The 23,132-nt window shown below is 43.7% G+C and overlaps 1 protein-coding gene and 1 pseudogene across 6 annotated transcripts in view; both read left to right on the top strand.

Moving 5' to 3' along the window:
- The window catches only part of ATM (Serine/Threonine-kinase ATM-like protein), a 317,444-nt gene that overhangs the window by 291,446 nt on the left and 2,866 nt on the right, over positions 1-23,132 (top strand). For 5 of the 6 annotated variants that reach the window (XM_086772522.1, XM_086772521.1, XM_086772520.1 and 2 more), the window contains exons 63-71: positions 17,403-17,492; positions 17,642-17,704; positions 17,856-17,996; positions 18,641-18,697; positions 18,804-18,863; positions 18,971-19,065; positions 19,164-19,272; positions 19,743-19,832; positions 22,978-23,057. In XM_086772522.1, the coding sequence (XP_086628648.1) occupies positions 17,403-17,492; positions 17,642-17,704; positions 17,856-17,996; positions 18,641-18,697; positions 18,804-18,863; positions 18,971-19,065; positions 19,164-19,272; positions 19,743-19,832; positions 22,978-23,057 (785 nt within the window). Of the gene's footprint in view, positions 1-17,402; positions 17,493-17,641; positions 17,705-17,855; positions 17,997-18,640; positions 18,698-18,803; positions 18,864-18,970; positions 19,066-19,163; positions 19,273-19,742; positions 19,833-22,977; positions 23,058-23,132 lie in introns of those variants that run through there. The other variant, XR_015261774.1, reaches the window with a different exon arrangement.
- On the top strand, positions 7,119-12,806 carry LOC147620322 (uncharacterized; annotated as a pseudogene).

Here is a 23,132-nt window from a genome sequence, read left to right as displayed (position 1 = left end):
TGAAAGCCAGTAAACTTAGCTGATAACTCTGGGTAGAACTTTGTAGGTAGTATCTACAGAAGATCCCAAGGGTCTATGAGACCATAAGTAATACGGTGGTACCATGGATATACTGAGCCATGGAAGAACTGAAAAGGAAATGAAAAATTTTGAAAAATGAAAAATATACATCCAGATAGCATCTGATTATCCTATGATCCCTCCTCACCCATTACCAATCTCAAGGCAGAAAGAGGGTCAGGCCTCTGATGGGAGCATGTCATGTCGGCAGAGAACCTCCCGGATGTGTCTGTATGTGCTGACATTGGAAATTTTGGTGGATCGTAGTACACACTAAACTTCATGATTAAGCATAACTAATTAAGCAAAAAGAGATTAAGCATAATCACTAATAATGCAAGCATAATGTAGACACAAATGAGTGGAAATGTGAGTGTAGATTTGCTTTAGCATAAGCCTCTTAAATAGGCTGAGATACAAAGCTTTATTACATCATTGAATAAGCAAGAAAAAAATATGAAAAATGAAAAATATACATCCAGATAGCATCTGATTATCCTATGATCCCTCCTCACCCATTACGAGTCTCAAGGAAGAAAGAGGGTCAGGCATCTGATGGGAAAAAAAATGAAAAATGAAAAATATACATCCAGATAGCATCTGATTATCCTATGATCCCTCCTCACCCATTACCAATCTCAAGGCAGAAAGAGGGTCAGGCCTCTGACGGGAGCATGTCATGTCGGCAGAGAACCTCCCGGATGTGTCTCTACGTGCTGACATTGGAAATTATGGTGGATCATAGCACACACTAAACTTCATGATTAAGCATAGCTAATTAAGTAAAAAGAGATTAAGCATAAACACTAATTATGCAAGCATAATGTAGACACAAATGAGTGGAAATGTGAGTGTAGATTTGCATTAGCATACGCCTCTTAAATAGGCTGAGATACAAAGCTTTATTACATCATTGATTAAGCAAGAATCTACCTCCTAAATCAGCTCCACCTCCCCTTGAATCTCTCTTTGACTTTCTCACTAGAATCTCTCCTCAAATATCTCCAAAAAGGTGGCTCCACCAAATCTAGAAGATGCTAGATTATTTCATTTTTGAGTGGCACTTTAACCTGCTCACATTTTACGGCTTTACCGCCTGCGACCTTAGCACCATTTCCCATGCAAAGATGTCGATGACCTTTCAACACCCTCCCTCAGCGACATCATGTCAAAACCACGGTACAACATTTAGAAACCACAGATCCCTCCCACAAGGAGTAAAAGGACTAGGTAAGCTAGTCATTTCTAAAAGCTTAGGTGGCAAGGGAGTCACATGGTATGGTACTAGGTGGCACCCCCAATTGAGGGGAGTTTTCTCTCAAGGGGCATTTGCATCATCAATGAGGTCACTCGTTTGGGCGCCCTCATGCAGCCCCTCACTATATAATGGAAGGCCACAAAGGCTCTTGTAATTATCTTAGATGACTCTTGTATTAGCAGTTGAATAAAAGCATAAAGGAAGGGCTATGTGCCTATCCTTTTGTGGGCTACATCTTGTGTTTATCTTGGGTCATTAAGGTGCTTCATATCTCCACTTTAGAGTTCATTTATGTTGCTAATCACTTATGTAACTCATTCTCTTAAGGTATCTCATTAAGCGTTGCACTTAGGTTAATCACCTATTTGCACTCGTCCATCAAACTAGCACTTCACTTAAGTGGTGTAGTGGCTTGTGTGTCCACTTAGTGAACCTTGATTCTTGTTCATTCTCCTACATGGTATCAGGGCTTAGGCTTATGGGTGAGTTATTAGTGTGCATTTGAGTGTGAGCACATTAGTGAGGTGATTAGAAGCAAGAGAGAGAGAGAGAGTTTTAGTAGTAAGCTCTATAATTTGCTAGAGTTACTAGCTAATTAACCTCTCTTGTTTAGCGTAAGATGAACATGAGGTGTGTGGAGTCTTTGAGTGAAGCGTTGCTTCTTATTTGAATGGTTATTAAGCTTTTCATTAAGAGGTCCTTGCCATAAGAGTGATCAATTGAAAGGCATTTCATTGGGAGAGGTGAGATTAAGAGACTTAATCACTTTTGAAAGAGACTTTTGGAGCTTGTCGAAGGTGGAAGGAGCTAGATGTTGGAGGCATTGCAAAGGAGGCTTTGGAGATCCTTCAAAGGAGCAAAGAAGTCTTGAAGGAGTGCAACTCATAGAAGAAGCTCAAAGCTCATCAAATGCCTACTTTCCCTCAACCTACTTAGGAATAGAAGCATTGCTAATAGAGGTATTATCTTATGAGATAATCACACAGTGAAGACTAGTGTCTAATTTAATGAAAAATCTTGCTTAGTATGATAAGATATGAGAGTTAATGAAGTGATAGATTAAGTATCTATGAGGTTATGCCTAATACAAGACAATCAAAGGATGTTCCTAATGATGCTTAACTAAATCTCTCCGATTAAGTACCTCAACTTAAGGATATACTCTGCTTAAGATTAACTTAATCAAATCATTAATTATAATCTATGTCATTAAGCAAGGCTTATATTTAAGGAGTAGACATAGTAGCTTAAGCTTGTGAGCTAGAGAATTGGCTATGGCTGGGTAATGTACCGATGTCAGAGGCTATATGCTGCAGAATAATGACCAGAAGACACCTTGTGATGCATCAATTGCCGTGATTAACAAACTTTTGCAGTGACTAATCATCACGGATTGCAAAAATCAGGTAGCGCTACCTTGAGGAGTTAATCCACAGCATTATACACAATTTTTCAGAGATTGAGTGTGTGGAGGGGTGCGCATTGGTTCTACCTACAGTCCAGAACCACTGTTATAGCTGGATTTATAGCTCGCAAGTCAGTATACCTTGATTTGGGATGGTAGGTGAAGCTCCCACAAAATAGCTTTACTATTTTGGTGGAAGTCAACTACTACATAAAAGGAGTGTTCGTGTACTTTTAACTTCATTATAAGTGTGATGGTCAAGTGGGCCTTGTATTACATCCATTTCCATTGTAATTTTTATCACTCATCATTGTGTGAAAAGGAGCAAGTCACTTATATTAAAACTCATTGGATATGATGAAATAAGCACCATTGAAATTTCATTAGATACTAAAGAATCCAAGGTACAAGGGATAATTGAAGTATCTTCAAACTCGTCTTTTGGGTTTCCCTATATAACCCAAGCACAAGTGGAGAAGGAATACTTTGAAGCTCTAGACACACAAGAGGTCACATCTAAAAGAAGAAAGCAGACTCCTAAAGAGAAGCGAACGGTTAGAAGGAGGACCAGACACTGTGATAGCCTTTGGGTGAGGCAACCTAAAGAAGTGAAGCAGAGTCCCAATAAGAACAAGAGCAACCAATTGAAGAGAAACCTAAGCCAAAGTCAGAGTCCAGACAAGGAGACAGAAGCAAAAGACAAGCCTTGGTACTATGGGACTGCCTTAGCTCAAGACCTTGGAGATTTTTTGGTTTCCAATATGGAACTCCAGGGGTGTTGTTGGGGGTTATGGGTGTAATTGTCTCAACTTTTAAAGCTCTTTTGTGAATATCTTTTAAGATTTAACTTGTATTAGTCTTTCAGCTAGTCCTCTATAGCTAAAGTCGCTTCATTTATCTTGCTTCTATCTTGCTCTTTATTTATACTAGAGATGGGTAAGGACTATTTTGAGAAGGGTGATAGATTTCATGATACTAAATACCACACATAGTCCATAAATATGCATATGGCCATGGTGGAAAAGCATTATTGCAACTAAAGGGGATCATAAAAAACCCTCTAGGGATGCTTAGGTACTAAAAGTTTGGGAAGCACTTGATATGAAGGCTTTAGCCTATCTAATAAAGGGGTTAGATGATACACAAATACCGGTAGCAAGTGCCACCTCAACCAATGAGACCTGGACTAGGCTAAGGGGCATCTTTGGTCAAACCAATGCTGTTTTGAGACTTTGGTTAAGGAAGAGACTCTATAGGCTCGATCTTGGGGACAAAGACACAGTTTCGACCCATTTAAGCAATATCAAAAGTCTCATGAATCAACTTTCAAGGGTTGGGTTAAATATTACAGAAAAAGAAGTTGTTTTTGTGTTACTTTTCTCAATGCACCAAAGTTTGATAATGTGGTTGGAGTTGTTGCGAATCAACCCAATTTAATCCTTGTTAGTGCAGCATCACATCTAGGAATGGAGGAAGCTCGACTGGAAGTTTCATCAGATGGTAATGAATCCTCAAATGTGGAAGTACCTACTGCAGAAACTTCCATGTTGTCCAGAGAAAGAGAAGAAGAAGAAGAAGGGGTTGAAACCTTGCTTCTACTGCTGCAAGAAGAAAGGCCATATGATAAAGGACTATTTCCAAAAGAAGGCTGATGAAGAGAAGCTGAAGGGACTCAAGGACAAGGAAGAGGCAAATATTATCTCTACATCAATGAAGACTGTTGACTTGGACTTTGCATTCTAGCAAGGGGTTCTGTAACTATGTAACTTTGTAAATAACTTTTTAGCTAGTGGGCATTTTTTAAAATTGTGGTTATTTTCAAGGACTTGAACTTGGTTAGAGCTTACCCTACGAGGTGGAGCTTAACCAAGAGGGAGTATTGAGAATATGGTTTAGCTTTGATATATCTTTAACCTTTGTGGTGGGTGCTTTTACAAGGTGTAAAAGAACTAGGTAAGCTAGTCATTTCTAGAAGCTTAGGTGGCAAGGGAGTCACATGGTATGGTACTAGGTGGCACCCCCAATTGAGGGGAGTTAGGAGGTGGCTCTAGATGCTCTCAAGGGACATTTACATCATCAATGATGTCACTCATTTGGGCGCCCTCATGCAGCTCCTCTTTATATAATGGAAGGCCACAAAGGCTCTTGTAATTATCTTAGATGACTCTTGTATTAGCACTTGAATAAAAGCATAAAGGAAGGGCTATGTGCCTAGCTTTTTGTGGGCTACATCTTGTGTTTATCTTAGGTCATTAAGGTGCTTAATATCTCCACTTTAGAGTTCATTTGTGTTGCTAATCACATATGTAACTCATTCTCTTAAGGTATCTCATTTAAGCGTTGCACTTAGGTTAATCACCAATTTGAACTTGTCCATCAAACTAGCACTTCACTTAAGTGGTGTAGTGGCTTGTGTGTCCACTTAGTGAGCCTTGATTCTTGTTCATTCTCCTACAGGAGGGTCTTGATGCTGTGGGTCAGGGATACATTTATCGTCAGAGTCACTAGTGTGTCAAAAAGCCAGCCCTTCATCTTGGGCCCCTGGAAGTGACTGGTGGCACTGTCTCTCTAGGAGGGCAAGTGCAGCGTATCTCCTAGTCAATCTATCATGTGATGCATTTGTCATGGAGAAGCGGCTGCCGGAGCTCGTGAAAGTGACCCCAAGAAGACATGAGTTTGCTATCTCCACCGGGCTGCCCATGTAGGTAATCTTTATATGTTTCCTCACACTAGGGAAGTACAGAAGACCATGACCTTGGTCTTCCCGAGGTTAACTGACAAGCCCCCCTGCAAACAGAAGTCCTGTAGGACATCCATGTGCTTATGTAGTCCCTCCTGTGAGTCTGCAATAAGCACTATATCATCAGCATATAAGAGAATAGAAACAAGTATGCGTGCTAGGGATGCCCCTCCACCTCCCGCTCTGTCAATAAAGTCTGAGATCTCGTCAATGTATAGCTCAAAGAGGGTAGGGGCGTGGGGGGTAGTGGGCAGCCCTGTTTCACCTCAATAGTACTAGATATCTCCTGTAAGAGTCCTCCAAGGCATCTCACCCTCCCAACCACCAACTCATATAAAGCAATAATGCCCCAAATCATGTCGGACGGAACCCCAAGTATCTGTAGGCACTGTAATCACATGGCACCGTATTAAAGGCTTTGCGGAAATCCACAAAGCAACAGTAGAGGCGTCAGCCATCAGGCTTGGCTTGCTCAATGAGGCTCCTGACTGCGAAGATGTGATCCCACTGTGGAGAAGGTCCGCCTGAACATTGCCTCACCTCATGCTCTATACCCCACTGTGGAGAAGGTCCGCCTGAACATTGCCTCACCTCATGCTCTATACCCCTCTCTCTCTCTCTACCAATGAGCTGAGCTCTATCTCTAGTACGGATGCATATAGCTTGGCCAAGGTATGGCCGATCATGATGGTCCTGTAGTTATTGGGCTCCATAGTGTCCCCAGGTTTGTATATGTGTGAGATGATGTTTGATGACCAAGCCTTCCGCTAGTGCCTTGTTAAACATCTAAGCCAAGCGGGGTGCAAGGGTGTCGGCTGCATGTGATAGGTGCTCCGATTAATCCCCTCATGATCCCGGGAGCGACCGTTTTGGATTTTCTGGATGGCCTTTTCTACCATGATTGATGTGAAGAAAGTGGATGTAGTGGGGCGAGGTTTGCGTGGGTGTGGGAGTGGAGGTTGATTGGGAATATGGTAAAGTGAGTGTGCCTAAGTGTTCCCGAAACAGCATAAACCGTTCCCAAATGAGCAGCCATTCCTAGCCGTTCTGGCGTTCCACATGAAAGGGAAACACCGTTCCAGATCACAGGGAACGGCGTTTCCTGTGACTGCCCAACATGGCTGAGATCTCATCAGGCAATGATGCATAAGGGGACTCCTTCCTCTCCTCTGCTTGAGTGGTTAGGCTGTCTTGACTATCCTGTATAGCATATTGCGAAGTATCTGGTGCAAAGTAGCAAACCGCCCAACATACAAGGGTCGGTCCATAATGTGAACCCGACTAAATGAGCTAGTGCTATAACTATACCAGTCTCTAGTAATCCAAAATGGCTGTCACACGGCCTGTCATCCCACTGGCCGCATATCACCCATAATCTCACCAACCATGCCAGTGGTATAGATGTGGAAGCTATCACCCAGGCGGGTCATCAATGTCCACCGTAGCACTAGTTGAGCTCGATATCTCAACATGACCGTCTACCGAGGCTGGATAAGCTAACGAGTAATCTCGTCCCAATGTTGGAGTACCTCTGTGATAAAGGCAGCGAGCGCAATGGGTCTTCCCTTTTGTGAGATAAAAGTGTGGATGCTTTGGCATGTGAGGGAAGTGTGTGCGGATAGTGGAATAAAGTGAGCTTTTCAAGAATCCCTGAGATGGCAGATTTGCTCGAGATGGCTGAAGGCGCAGATTTTAGGCGTTTTCTTTCAAGCTTGGGCTCCACCTCAGTTGCCCTGAGCTGGGCTACAGAAGCCCTAAGAAATATGAAGTGCTCCAAGATGGTGAATTTCCACTGTTTTCGCTTAGAAGAAGAAAAAAACAGCATATTATACCTTCAATGTTGATGCTTCCATCATTCAATTTGGGTTGGATGCTGAATTTTCTGAAGAAGTTCTTCTCTTTCCAATGTTTTTGAGAAGATCCTTTGAGCAACTCCACCTTGCGCTCTTCTCTCAATTGAGTAACACTCTCTCTCTCAATCCCCCTCCCGCTGCCCGCCTGCGCCCCCCCCTCCTGCCTGCGCCCACCCCTCCCGCTGCCCGCTGCCCGCTGCCCGCTTCGCTGCCTGCCTGCGCCCCCCCTCTCTCTCTCCCCCCGCTGCCCGCTTCCGCCACCCCCTCTCTGTTCGATTCCACCGCCCTCCCTCCCGCCTGCTGACCTGTCGCCTCCCTCTCTCTCTCTTCGCTTCCGCCGCCCCCTCTCTGTTCGATTCCACCGCCCTCCCTCCCACCTGTTGACCTGTCGCCTCCCTCTCTCTCTTCGAACCAGTCGCCTCCCTCCTGCCTGTTGCCCTGTTCGCCGCTTTCTCTCTCGTAGCCGCCCTCTCTGTTAGCCGCACAGGACCGCTGGCAATATGCTGGCCCGCCTCTCTATCCGCTAGGGTCGGCGGACCAACCCAGTCGCCTCCCTCCTGCCTACTGCCCTGTTCGCCGCTTTCTCTCTCGTAGCCGCCCTCTCTGTTAGCCGCACAGAACCACCGGCAATATGCTGGCCCGCCTCTCTATCCGCTAGGGTCGGCGGCCCCCTTTCCCCACCCACCCTTTGCTCAGGCCCCCAAGGCAGCAACATAACTCTCTCTCTCTCGCTTCTTCCATGGCTTCCCCCTTGCACAACGCGACGAAGGCGACCTTTATGGTCACAAACAAGAGGATAACAAATGTGGAAAAGGAGATGAAAGAATGGAAGGCGGAGATGGAGGGATGGTGGAAGGAGAAAGCCAACTTTCTCCAAATGGTATTCAATGAGGGTAAGCGGTGGAAAGAGGAGAAGGAGGACCTCATAGCAGAAGTCAAAGACCTTCACGGGGAAGTCAACACGCTCAAAGGCGTAATTTCAGCTCTTCAGAGGGAGCTTGCAGAGGCTAAGGCAAATGGTGGACTTGAAGAAGGTGAAATTCAGCCATCCATGATAGAAGAGCTCAAGGTTATCAAGGAACAAGTACGGGCAATTAAGGAAGAAGAGAAGCAACACGAAGCAAAGACTTCCTCATGGGTGGAAGTCATCACCAAGACTCAAAGAAAGATGGATGAAGCGGAGAAGTGGATAGAGGTCGCCAAGAAGAGTAAAGGTAAGGAGATAACAACCCCTACACCTACAATCATTAACATGACTTTGGAAGAGGAACAACGAAGACGTACACGTGCTTTGCATGTCAGGATTACCGGCCTTAAAGACAAGGATAAAGTTGAAGAGGAGGTGAAAGAGCTTATGGTGTTGATGGGGATTGACAGTCCGGCACACGCAAAAGCCTGGAGAGTGGGCAAAAAAAGCGGAGGCAACGGGGAAACATCAAAGGAAAGAGCTCTCATACTTCGCTTCCCCTCTATTGAGGCGAAGAAGGAGTTCTTGAAGAGGCGACCCACTTTAAAGAATACAGGCATTTTTCTTGGTGACGATCTTACTCTTTCACAGCTTGCACATATGAAGGAAGTCATGCCAGAGATTAGGGGGCAAAAGGAAAGATAACATTTTATAGAGGAGGGAGGGTGGTCATCGTGGAGCGACGCTCTACATGACGGTGCGAGACCTATGGGACCAAATTAAAGCTGGCAGCCTGGAACTGCAATGGATCCCTCAGACTTGATGTAGGTGCCTTTGAGGAGAGCTTTAGAGATAGAGATATAGTCTTCTACTCGGAGACTCACCAGGCCCCTGGTCAAATGATGCCACAGGTGACAGGATATAGATGGGAGACAGCTTACAGAGTAGGGACGAGATCGGTACACAGTAGTAGAGGATCAGGGGGGTGGCAGTTCTTTTCAGGGAGGAGCTGCAACCGCTTCTACACATCGTTCGGAGAGATGATCAGGCCAGATATATGTGGGTGAGACTGAGGGCCAACTCAGGCAGATTCCTGTATGTTGCCATATGCTATTTTGCTCCTAGTACATCGACATATGCAGCACCTAGAGGGCAGTCTCCTTTCTCTGTGCTAGATGATGATATATGGGAGTTCTCTAGGGATGGAGACATCATCCTGTTAGGGGACTTTAATGCCCGGACGGGCAACCGCCAGACGGCCTTTTATGATACCTCAGAGGAGATGCTGAGAGAGCTGGACACTCTGGATGTGGGATTAGACAGATGCTCACAGGATGTGGAGTGCACAGAGTATGGGAGATATTTGGTAGATATGGGGACTGCACATGGGTTGGCCATACTTAATGGCTTGCAGAGGTTTCCATCAGCAGCTGGATTTACTTGCTTTCCACATAGACATGGTGCTAGCACAGTGGATTATGTTATGGCTATGCCGAGCTTTGTTTCATGCATTGAGGACTTCACAGTTGGTGGATCTCGGCCGATTGGGGTAGTAGTGGATCATGCATTGTTGACATTGACCATCTCTTTTCACTTTACCACAGCTCAGAGGACACGAGGGGCAGATCACACTCGATATACTTTTACTTCAGAGACTAATGCTGTCTACACAGATGGGATTTATAGACGTCTGTACACAGAGGAGCCAGGGAGACCTTTGGAGGAGCTGACCCATATACTGACAGAGACTTTACAGGATGCAGCGAGAGAGGCATATCCACATACTCAGCCTGGACAGAGACAGCGTTCTGGGTGTATGCCCCAGAACAGCTGGTATGATGAGGAGTGCAGAGAGACGAGAGCCCGACTGCAGCGGGAGGTTGCTTTGGGAGTCACTACTCACCGACAGTCATGTATTGCCTTCCGGCGCCTTGTGCGAAGGAAGAAGTGGGCCTTCCTTGCTCAGCTAGAGTAGGAATTATACCAGCTGTTCTTGAGCTAGGATTCGAGGAAGGCTTGGCGTTTGTTTCATGAGTCCTCCCCTGCTTTGGCCATCACTTCTACAGAGGTCTGGGGTAGTTATGCAGCATCTCTATATACAGTTCCTGGACAGACACCTTTTCCGGACCCGCCAGTACCATGCCCACAGACATGTACTTTCTTTACCGCAGAGATGGTAAGGAAGGCCATTGATAGGATGAAGACTGGGAAAGCATATGATCATGATGGATTGGCCGCTGAGCACTTTATTCATGCGAGGGACATGCTGGCAGAGCTTCTAGCAGTGATGTTCAATCGTGCTATGTGTGAAGGCTTACCCGAGACTTGGAGTATGTCCACTATCGTGCCTATCTTCGAGTCAGGGGACCCTAAGGAGCCAGGGAATTATCGCACTATTATGATTGGTCACACACTAGCACGATTGTATGCATCCATTCTTGAGCAGCAGTTGAGTAGATGGGCAGAGAGAGAGGGCATTCGAGTAGAGGGACAAGCAGGGTTCAGGAGAGGTTTCTCTACTCTTGACCACATCTTGACTCTGCGGGCCATTATTGAGGAGGGCAGGTCGCATGGGCGACGGATTTATTGTAGCTTTGTGGACTTCCGCAAAGCATTTGATACAGTGCCCAGAGCCAGATTGATGAGGCGATTACAGGAGATGGGGGTACCCATAGAGCTCATATGGGGGATTATGGCTTTATATTTATCAGTTGCAGGACAGGTACGCACCCCAGAGGGGGTCTCTACTTTGGTTCACTCCACTATAGGAGTGAAGCAAGGTTGCCCGTTATCTCCTTCATTGTTTGGTATGTATGTGGATGAGGCTTCTGACTACATTGAGAGATTGGGGAACAGAGGAGCCCAGCTAGCAGGTACATGGATCCCACTATTGTTATATGCTGATGATATTGTGTTGATCTTTGACTCCCCTGAGGGTATGCAGCGTCATTTGGATGCTTTACATGAGTTTGCACATGATAGTGGATTGTCTGTCAACCTTGGCAAAACCAAGGTTATGGTGTTTAACACCACGCCACAGTGGGTTAGGCGATCAGCTCCCACATTTACATATGGGCAGGAGATTGTGGAGTATACAGATGCATATACATATCTTGGGGTAGTATTCAGTGGGCCAGTGTTTTCGATGAGGAGAGCAGCAGAGACTAGATTGACTAGAGCACATGCAGCCCTGGGTGGTTTGGAGAGGATGTGTTCGCAGGTTCAGTTTCAGGAACCTTGAACAAAACTTTGGCTTTTTGACACTCTAGTGACATCAGCTATGCTTTATGGAGTGCAGATATGGGGACCTTCAGTGGGCCATCACAGCGGGCGGGTGGAGAGGTATGGAGAGGCCTGTGGTATCTACGATTGCTAGGATTATTAGAGCCAAGGCCGTGGTACCTCATGAGATTATTCGAGCAGAGCTGGCGGCTGCCCCTCTGGTGATTGAGGCTCTTACGAGATCAGTCTCCTACATACATGGCTTGTGGGATCTCCCCCGAGACAGATATGCACGCCTCGCCCTTGAGTCCTCCCGACAGTTAGCTTTACAGGGAGACACGGCTTGTTGGTATGGACAGATGACATCTTGGTTCCAGGCACATGGTTTTAGCATGGACAGATTGCCTCCCTTCCAGTATTCTCTAGAGGCACCCTCTCTCACTCTCACACGGACAGAGATTACCAGACTCATCCGTTAGGATTTAGTTCAGTTGGACATTAGGAGGACATGGATACAGCCGACTGAGGAGCTGGGCACGAAGATGGCTTTCTACAGAGAGCATTTTCTTCAGCTCCACAGCAGATGGTTTTGTGATCAGGCCCAATTGCATGGATGTACACTTGTCTCATGCAGTACGATGTGCTATTGGTCAGATTCGCACATCCTCACACCAGCTTGAGATTGAGATTGGCCGATATAGAGGTATACCAGCTGAGGCCAGGATATGCCGAGTATGCCATGGGGAGCCAGAGACAGAGCTGCATTATATATGCCATTGTACTGCATACTATGAGATACGTGGTCGTTTCCACTGTTTATTCAGAGAGGGTTTTGGACCACTTTCCAGAGTCATGGGGTACCAGGACCAAAGGTGTTTGGGATTGTTCTTGCTTGAGCTGCGGAGATATAGAGATAGTCTGCTTAGGCGCACAGAGAGCCAGACTCAGAGGCACATTACAGACTTCTTTAGTCCAGCCATCACTACGCCAGATGGACCACAGCAGCAGCAGGACATGGATATCGCCCACACCAGCGGTACACTAATTGATCGTGCGATTGAGCTTGGGTGGTCCAGACGCCCACGACTACGGAGGAGGGCATCCCAGCATAGACGGAGGTTGCAGCGGCGGATTCGGATTATTCTTGCGAGACATGCGGGACACCCAGTCAGGGTGTTGACCACAGAGGATATTGAGGAGATCCGCCAGCGTCCGATGCAGCACATATTATGAGATGGAGGCACCTCCATAGTGTACCCCCCGTCCCACAGTTTCATTTTCTAGGTGCCAGTAGTATCATCTTTATTTTTCTTTTTCATTTTCTGGTTTTTTATCCAGACATTGTATCAGATCCACCATGATGTAACTTTTTGGTCTCATAGATCATTATGGCCTTTTGAAGACGTTAATATAACATTTCATTTCTTCTCTCAATTGAGTGTATCAGATGTCACATGGTTGTAACTTTGGTCTCATAGGTCACTTTGGCCTTTTGAAGACGTTAATATAACATTCCATTTCTCTCAAGGGTTTGTTCACACCCACAATGGTGTGGCCCTAGGTGATAAATCCCCCTCTCTCAACTTTAACAATGCCACTTTGTTCAACTAGGCTTACACAAAGCAATGATTAATACTAGAAGCTTACTCAAGGATTGCTTTACTCTTTGCTACTCAAGCATGCACACTAATGAGGCAACACATGTTGTAATGAAGCAACAAATGTCAATGACCACCTTGTATTTTGCAACCAATGCAATCAACACATGAGATATTGAAACTCTCACCACTTTCCCACAAAATGACAAGAGAACAACAATGTAGAAAACCCACAACACAAAGATGTGTCCTCTCAACACATGAAAGAGCACACTCCCATAGAAAGGGGCTCTAATACCATGTTAAGAAATAGGAGATGAGAGTGGAATTCTAGAATGACTAATCACAAAGATAATGAAGCATAACTAAACTCATCAATGCACATAAGAAATGTAGATGCACTTAGCATGTGATGGATTAACAAATAAAGACCATGAATCAAATTATAAATATGAATACCACAAAGATTACCTTGATGCATGAGATGATAACCTTGTGCCCACAAAGAATCCACCAAGTATATTGCCAACATATGGTAGCTTACACAAAGCACTTACAAAGACTCCTCTCTACACACCAAAGAGTGTAGGACCTTGTTTATAGAGAACCAAGAGGAAAACCTGTGAGCTCCCTAGATTGGCTCCACCTTCCCCTAATTATCTCACCAGTCTTACCATAAAGTGACTCCTACATCAAGGGAACCACCTACCATGCCTACACTTGTAAACCATGGTAATTAGAGACCAAATGACCTTAGGATATCTATTCATAAGGTGCATACAATATTTATCCACTAATAAGGACTAAAGCTAATGGATGCTAGATCACACAAATCTCAACACAGTAGATGGTATACCACTCTCCAAAATATCAAGCATGGGGCTAATAAGTATGGCCGAGAGGTCTCTCTCAGCTGTCACGTGGAAAGGTAGCTCGATGGCGGTGGAGCATGTCCTGGATCTGGAGTTGATGAGAGGAGATCATGGTTGACGGCCGGGATACATATTAAATGTCTACTAAAGACCCAATGGGCCTATGAGACCAAAGTGATACAATAATGTCCATGGCATATCTCATCATGTAAGAGAAAATAAAATTGAAACAAAACAAAGCTATCTTACTGGGGTGATACAAAACTGTCCATTGAATCTGATCATGGAATACCAAGAACATGGAACATGAGAGGCGCATCAGCCCCGAATAGATGGTATACCACTTTCCTAAATATCAAGCATGGGGCTAATGAGTATGGTCGAGAGGTCTCCCTGGGCTACATCATGTGGAAAGGTAGCTCGATTGCAGTGGAGCATGTCCTTGATTTGGAGCTGATGAGGGGATCGTGGCTGACGTCCGGGGAGGCAGGGGCATCAAGCATGCTGGAATGTGGAAAGTTATATTAAATGTCTCCTAAAGAAAGAAAGAAAGTTATATTAAACTTCTCCTAAAGACCCAATGGGTCTATGAGACCAAAGTGATACAATGCGATCCATGGTATGTCTCATCATCGAGAAGAAATAGTAGCGGAATCAAAGGCACATCACACACAAGAGTCCTAAACTACTAATTTGTATTATGTACAAGATGTGTTACAACTGTATTTCAAGTACAAGAGATGGCTGAGGAGTTCGCAGCCCGATGCGTTGCTGAAGATTCCCTTTGGCCAGCCCACACACTGTAGAGAAACGCTCTAGTGTTGAGAAGATGGAGATGAGAATGATGAATTTCCCATACTTATATGTATATGCACTACTGGTGCTGGTCGGCTTGTTTTAATAGCTGTCGGCCTATTTTAATTACCCAGGATTGGGTAATAGAACCTACGACTGCTTTATTGTGTTTCTTTTTCACACATGTAGGCTGCCCACCTTGCCCAAGCCCTGCCCACCCAGCTGCCCGACTGTCCTACAGGCTGTCCACGACCTGGTGTGCCTGGCCAACAGTTCCAGCCAATGGTTGACTGCCATGTGGCACCAGTGCTGGTCTAAATGCTGCTGCTGACCCTGTGCCCCGCTACTGCCTGCTGACCTGTACTCGGTGTGTCACAGAAGGCATCTAATCTTCATGGTGTCATGCTTGAGTACTTATAACATTAAGCCATCTTCTCCCTAATATGCATCAAAGGGCGGGTCAAAACCTCTGCCCCCTTGGCTCATAACTTACTGCACACCTTCGCATATAGAAATGTTTGAATTTGGCACGCCATCCATACAACCAACAAAACTCATTTAAGTGACATAAATGTACACCTGTAAGCACAAGGACGTGAATCAAACTCTTGGGAAGATTAAGAGGCAGCACCAATCAGGACACACAGGTGAAGGTTGTGCTTAACAGAAGTGTCAATGATATATCTATGAGGGATTCTATTGGAGCATGTGGCTCTTGAGACTTGCTCAATGTAGTGACCTTCTCACCTGATCTGTCTAGCTAGAAGCATCCAAATATACTGATGGGTAGAATGCATACTAAGGTTCTAGGTTGGCCAAACCTGGCATTAAGTCGGAGACCTTCATGCCTTCTGCACATACCAGCTTTCTGATTATTGCATTACCTCTCTATATATTATCAATGGCCTTGTCAACAAGAGGAATACAGTACACTCCAGACAACTCAGGGGAATCATCAATCATCACATGCTGACATCTCAATAATGCTTGTTTTACTTTCTTCACACATAGGCATCAACTTGGATATTGATAAACCGTAGTACCTTGTGTCAAGAAAACAGCACCCACGTCTGAACCAGGCTCCATGGTAGATAGATCCAACTCCTTAACTTTGTGGAACCTGGCTGGTAAGGAGAAGGAATATTGCCATCAAAACTTGATATTGTAACAATCTGCATGGCAGTCCTCACTTCCTCATCCATCAGCGCATGTGAGGGAATTGGCAGGAAATATCGAGGGCACTTATCACTTTTCTCCTTCACCCTGCACTTATCACTTTTCACTTATCACCTTCTCTCTGCTCTTACCACAGGCAATGAGCGGGCTAGAGAAGCAATAAGTGGGGACTGGGGAGGGGATCAATAAGAAAGGCCGATAAGTAGACTATAGATGATAGGGGATATGTAATACGCAACTATGGATTAGAGGGGATGATAAGGGAAGTGAGGGGTAGAAGGCGCTTTGTGTTAATAGCAGCACCGAGTAGAGGAGAGGTGGGAGGCAAGGATCAGCGTGAGTAGGAGGCAGTGGGGCAAAAGCGAGGAGAACGCGAGTGGCAACATTGGGGCAGTTGGAGACCTGTGCAGGGGAGGGGAGCAGCATAGCAGCCGCAACATAAGGTGGGCAAGGAGGGAGAAATATCAAGGGCAGGTGGGAGGCAAGCTGTGGGGAGACGAGCAGTTTGCAGGGGTCGAGCAAGAGGCAAGGGAAGGAGGGAGATGAGTAGGTGGAGAAGGCAAATGTGGAGAAGAGGTGAGCAGGCTGGTCCCAAGTGGGTGTGACAGCGAAGAGAGGGTTGGTGGTAGAAGGGGTAGCAAGGGGGGTGAGCAGGTAGATGGGGGGTCAAAGTGAGTGGGAGCGAGTAGGTAGATGCGGGGGGAGTGAGGTAGATGGGGGGTCAAAGTGAGTGGGAGCGAGTAGGTAGATGCAGGTGTGCAAAGGGGGAGTGAAGAGCAGCAGCAGCACAAGATCATCACTAAAACATAAAAAAGAACGAATGGAAAATTGAACACCCGGGATCTGGGAAGAGAGAGTGGTGGAAACTCAACCCCTCCTCAGCAGGATCATCAAAAATCAGCTAGATCTGTAGCTGAACTACTGAACTAGATGCTCAACAAGAAGAGATAGCAAAAATTTATATTCATGCCCTCAAGGGTGGGGAACACACCCTTTTCTACAAATGCACCAAGGCGCATACAATCATTTTGCTTATGAGATAACTTACACACACGACCTTATTCCCTTCTCCTGCATTGACTTTGAATAAGCCAAATGGCAATGGGCAATTCACCCTTGTATGCTTATATGGTCTTCATTGACAGTGAAATTGGAACAGTTACCATGATGTACTTGTAAGAAATAATAAAGGCATTTGAATGACACTTAAAAGCCCTACCAACTAGATAATTGCATCTTTCATGCATTGGCAAACAGAGTCAACAAACACCACGTATTGGAAAAGCATTAAGACATGGATCATGTGTACACAGTTTTCTACCCAGCACAAGTTGGCAGACCTAGTATAAACACACCATGAGGGTTTTTTTTTTTTTTTGGGTACACAAAATGTGCACTCATTAACATTTTTAGAGCGCCCTTCTGCTCTTTATGATGGCTTTTTTGCTATAGTGTTCATGTTTGTTGGTGTATTCCCAATTGTAGTGACATGCAACGTCCTTGATTTTCCTCGTAGGTAAAATCATACAAGTTCTTGCCTCTTGTGTATCAAATAGCTTCACGTTTGGGTCCATTGAGAGAGGCACAGGAACCACTGAGCTTCCAGGTGTAGTATACATTGGAGCAATCAAATCTTGAATCTTTTTCCCGTCATCTTTGAAGATAAATTGACAACAAATCTTTTTCGATTTCTATTGAGCATCTATAGGGTTGCTTCTTTTAATGGAGTACTAACAGAAAGTGATTTCGTTTCAGTATGCTCTGACATGCTTGGTGAGAAAAATGGCATTTGAACATCCTTACCATACTATTTATCAGGTACGCTCAGGTGCTAGTTTGAGTTTTGTGCTTGATCAAGTTAACCAGTCCTGGTAACGATCTAGGTAGTCACTAGGCAGGTGCTTAAACTGCCTAAACATGGATAGGCAAAGTGTTTGAATTGAAATGCTAATAGAGACCCTTGTTTTAGTTGCTAGCTCTTGCAAACGGTGACCGTGTCAAAGATAAACAAAGGAGCAAGGCAGCATTTATCATTGACCGTGACAAGAAACTGGCAGCAGAAGCTTTGTTGGAAGCTCTCATGTCAGATAAGAAAGAACTCATTCAACAGGTTTGTGTCCCTTGGATATGGTTTTGGTAAACATATTTGATAAGGTAAATCTTCAGCTTTTGTGTGGAGAAGGTGGCTTCTATGTCTCTATAAATTACTAGATTTACTTATTCACAGCCCTCTAACAGATTGAAGTAAAACTCTAATGAAGATCTAGAAACATCTAACCGTCAGTTCAAAAGTTTAAACTTATCACCACATTACCCTATCAATCCCCTGTATGCCCATATCATTTTAGGAGTTATTAATTGTCATTATAAGTATCAAATACAAGGTGCACAAAAAAGAGAGATTATTTATTGTTATTTTTAACCTTGAAAATAATATCTTAAATATTAAAACAAACTAAACATTTCTCAATAAATCAAGTTAAAGCTTTACGCTATGTGGGTTTGATGTTTCGAAGGAAATTTCTACAAGGTAGGTAAGAACTGACCTTAGGGCGTGTTGGAATAGAAACCAACAATGATATCGAATAGAAAGAAAGAGTGATATGGCTTATGTAAAACCTTTGGCTCCTTTCACAAACATCACAGTATGTATTTGATGTATGGCAGAACGCCATGTAACTTTAATGGCATTGGTATTTTTTGAGTGATAAGCCAAGCCAAAGGCATTGCCTCACAGGTTTTATGGTGTTTCAGATGAAACAGTTGGTAGAAATATACATCAGACTTGCAGAAATTGAAGTGAAAAAAGAAGTATGTACTATGCATGTGCTTTCATGCTTGGTATTAGCTTGTGTCATGCTGCTGTATTTTAAGGTTGTGTGTGTCATGCTGAAGTATTGTACAATTCAATGGCCAGGATATGAATAAGAGGCTTACACTACCACGTGATATCAGGAGCATTCGTCAGCTGGAATTGGTAAAAATATTGACTGTTCTTTTTTTCTTTAAAGGAGCATGCCAAACTCGATTATGCAAGAAAGGCTTTTCATAATGCTGGCATGTGCTTGTGCTTATTTTTTGCAGGTTCCGGTTATCACAGCCACAATTCCTGTGGCTCCTAATGCAGTATATCCAGAAGGATGTTTTCCTTATTTCAAAGGATTATCAGACCGTGTTATGTGAGTATCAGTGTTATACTATTTTCATGGGATGCTTTTGTCAGTAATTTAGGAATGAATTTTCCTGTTATTTTATGGTGACCTGACTTATCCTACAGAGTTATGTTGGGAGTTAATGCACCAAAAGTTGTTGAGTGCCTCGGATCTGATGGACATCACTATCGGCAGTTGGCAAAGTCAGGGAATGATGATCTACGGCAAGATGCGGTACATTCTATTCAAAATCGAAACCAAGCATGTGTGTTTGACTAGCTCAAATAGGAAAATTCCCTTGTTGAATAGAAGTTGCTAGTATCAAAAAATCAATATGTGAAAGGCTTCAGATTTGATTGGCTGGAAGGCTTCGTATAACTTTCTCACAACTTTATTTAGTGGAATGTCTTTGGTAGCAAGTTATTTGAGCCTTTGGTTCAAGTGGCTTAGCTAGTAGAATCATGAACAGAAGAGAAAACAGAGAACAGAAAAAGTTGTTCCTTTTTTGTGTGTGTGTGTGTGTGTGTGTGTGTGTGTGTGTGTGTTGGAGGGGGGGGGATTGTGGGTGTGCTGAATTTGTGTTTTTTTGCAATTAAGATTTGAAACATAAGATAATGGAGGAAGAAGACGTTATTGTAGGAGTTCTTTGTTGGTTTAATCTGGTGAAAATTAATGGAAGACTTGACACTCTTACCATTTTGTAGGTGATGGAACAGCTATTTAGTTTGGTCAATACTCTTCTTCAACATCATCCAGATACTCGCAAGAGGAGGCTTGGCATACGGACATACAAGGCAGGATGCTGTTGCCTTCTGAAGTTAACCTTTCATTTCTCAGTTTCTCAAGCTGCTGGATGCTTTCCTAGAGTTAATGACTAATCGGACCAGGTTTTTTGATAAATTGTGTTAATGAATGGCATGTCTGACAAAGTGCTTCAGCTTGAGTGACTTTCATACAGATAATTCAAAACAGATCATGCCTTAACGCTTCTTTGTGAAGACTGCATACAGTGTCCTTATGGGAAGTAGCCTTCATGAACTGAAAGTGTTGGATTTGGACACCCCTAACAGATTGGACTAGTTTTGAAGGCTTTCCTGTCAAGATTTTATGACCCCTTGGCTTCTACCTGTACGTGACAAGTTAATATTAGGAATCCACGAGACAAGTTTGTAATTACCCTTGTTGATAATGGGGGATTAGGACACCCACCTTTTTTTTTTTCTTTCCGGAAAAGATACCCTTCTGTTTGTTAAAAATCAGCAGCCCCAAGGTTAGATCATAGTCACAAGAAACGTTTCGAGGTTTTTTTCATTTCAAGGTTTTTTGGGTTTTGTTTCGAAAGGTTTCGTCCCTTAGCTAAGAAACCACGAGGTTTCAAAAAATCAATAATTTTATAAAGTATAAATACTTAAAGAATTTATAGTAGCCATCTAAAAACATAGTGTAATGATGAAAAAATGATGTCTTCACACATCTTGGGTAACCATCCTTATTTTGGTGAGGCATTATAGCAATTCTGCTTGAGTAGATGCCACAAGTGGTTCAATCAAGGACTCTCAAGAAATTGAAGAAGAGAAGGTAGAAATTGGGAAAGATTTAAGACATTAAAGGATGGTGTACGAAGAAAAAGGGGAAAGAAGAGAGGATACGAAGAGAAAAGGAGAAGAAGAGAAGAAGAGAAAGGAAGAAGAGGAGAGAAGAAGAGAATGAAGGAAGGAGTAGAGGTGAAAGAAGTAGCAGAAGATGGAAAAGGAAAGGAGGGAGGCAGGAGAAGAAGAGGAAAGAAGGTGATGAGGATGGAAGAAAAACAAAATTAAAAAAATCCCAGAAAAATCAGGGAGAGAAAACGAAACCTGAAATTTGGGCAAAACTGCCGTAGTGGAGAGGTTTCGAGGTTTTTTTAAAACATTTCAAAGTTTCGAGGTTCCGCGGTTTCGAAAGCTAGAAATAGGCTTTTTTGTTACTATAGTTTAAATGGACATGCTCAAAAACCCTTAGAGGACTCCTCCCCCACCAACCTTCCCTCACATTCAAGCTTGAAGCTCCATAGTTTGTAAGTGTTAAAAAAGAAGACCGTATTTCATCGTATGGTATCCCAAAATTTCACATCATACCAAAAATTCCCACACGGTATCGTACCGTACGTTATCGTATTTTCGTACCATGACAACTATGCTCAGATGTATGCATGTGTGGAGGACAACTACAAGTCAAATTTTATGCTATGGGAATTGTTTTATGTGCAGTTTGCATGTGGATGTCTATGGTAGGTGGACTACTAATGTTTCCTCTTAGCTTTTGTGTGTGCTAAAAAGGCTCCTCTTTACCAATACACTGATCTCTGCTCTTCGCCTTATCACATCCTAAAAAGGCTCCTCTTGTCAAGTTTGTGACTCGCATTGTTTTTTTTTTTTTAGAAATTTCAGGCTGAATACCTTAAAAAGTAGAACTACAGGCTGAATACCTTAAACAGGCAGGTATTTGACACAAACACACTTGGGTACATTTGTCAGAATCAAGCAAGACGGGACTGTAACTGACCATTACAAAAAGCTCCTCTCTTTGGTTGTAACTCGGTTGTGAATTGCCAGCTTATTGATGCAAGTTTGTATTTGTTCTTGCTTGGCCCTATACAAGCACCAAGACATCCTAGTCTTGCAAGATATTACAAGCCATATTCTACATGCAATCACACATTAGGTCCAATATTTTGTCTTCGTGATAATGATGTATAACACTCAGTTGACACAATACTTCACCGGCACCTCACAGTTGGAACTTCATTTTTGAGATCATGATCAAACTGTGCATGTTGAAGAAGTACATCTTCTGCCATCAAGATTCCCACCGTTTTCCATGCACAACCATCTACTTCTCAAAAGATCAGTCTGGTTGTTTTTCTTCTGGTTCTCATGGTCGCACTTGACTCAATTCTGTTAGAGAAAGGTATTTGCACAATTCAACTGAAACAAGCATAAAATAAAAAGTATGTGGTTTCTCTGTGGGGTTATCCCACTTGGGAACATCTCATTAGTTTATGACACCATGGAAAATGTCATGTGTTACCATTTTCGTTATCAGTCTTATTTTCATCACGAGTGCTGATTCTCAGTGCAAAAGTGAAAATATCACGTCCTTCTGGCATGCTGCCTTTCTTTCTTTCTTTTTTTCAGAAAGGAGACTTCTATTAAGTATGAAAAAATTTTACAAAATGGAGATTTCACACCAAGAAAAGTGGAGATCTCAACCAATCAGGAGCCCTATGCTGCCAATAGGGTCCCGAATGAGAGGACATGAAAGAGATACCAATGTCCCACTCTCTCATAAACTGGCCGCGCTTCCTCTCCGCAGCCCTCGAAGATCCCTGGATTCTGGCCCAGGCAGCCATGATGGTGTGAATAATATCACTCCAAATCCTGCAAAGACACTGAGAAACAAGAACGGGAGTACCCTCAATAGCCTCGGTGCATCTATCTAGCCTTCCAAATATTCCAGGCTGAGATGCTAGCAATAATCTCCCAAGAACTGTCTAACCTCTGTGCCAGAGGGACAAAGTGTGAAAGTAGCATGCTGCCTTTCAAAATAGCTTCCACCAAATCTTTGCTTCTATTGCTTCTACAAGGTTTAAATTCTATGGCAAGCACTTCTCTTGTGCTCAACACCTGAAGCTCCATAGTAACAGCACACGATTCCGGCTTATCCTTCACTCCTGCAGCTTTAGGAGTAACCTTTACTCTAGTTTTCTAACCTGTTCTTATACTGACTTGGATGTCTTTGGCCCCTTGAAGCTTTCTCCTCGTTATCTTGGAATATAAGTGCCTCTTGCCTGAATGTGCAGGGACTATCAAAGTAGAGCTTTACATGGAATGAGATGTGTCTTGTGATGAATGACTGTTAGTGAGATAAGGTGATCATGGAACTTATTTTCGTGTTGCTCAGGTTGTCCCCTTTACTCCAAGTGCGGGTGTTTTGGAATGGGTTGATGGTACAATGCCGCTCGGGGAGTATCTCATAGGCAGGTTTGTAGCTGTCATTTTGACTGGGTAACAAAGCAAAATAGTTCCCTAGAATAAACGAGTGGATCTTAGATCCTA

Source organism: Cibotium barometz, chromosome 32, assembly GCF_041138505.1.
Source record: "Cibotium barometz isolate CiBa-2024 chromosome 32, ASM4113850v1, whole genome shotgun sequence".
In the NCBI taxonomy this organism is placed as follows: Eukaryota; Viridiplantae; Streptophyta; class Polypodiopsida; order Cyatheales; family Cibotiaceae; genus Cibotium; species Cibotium barometz.
Note: the sequence above shows the minus strand (reverse complement) of the source record. Positions and strands in the feature narration are given on the sequence as shown.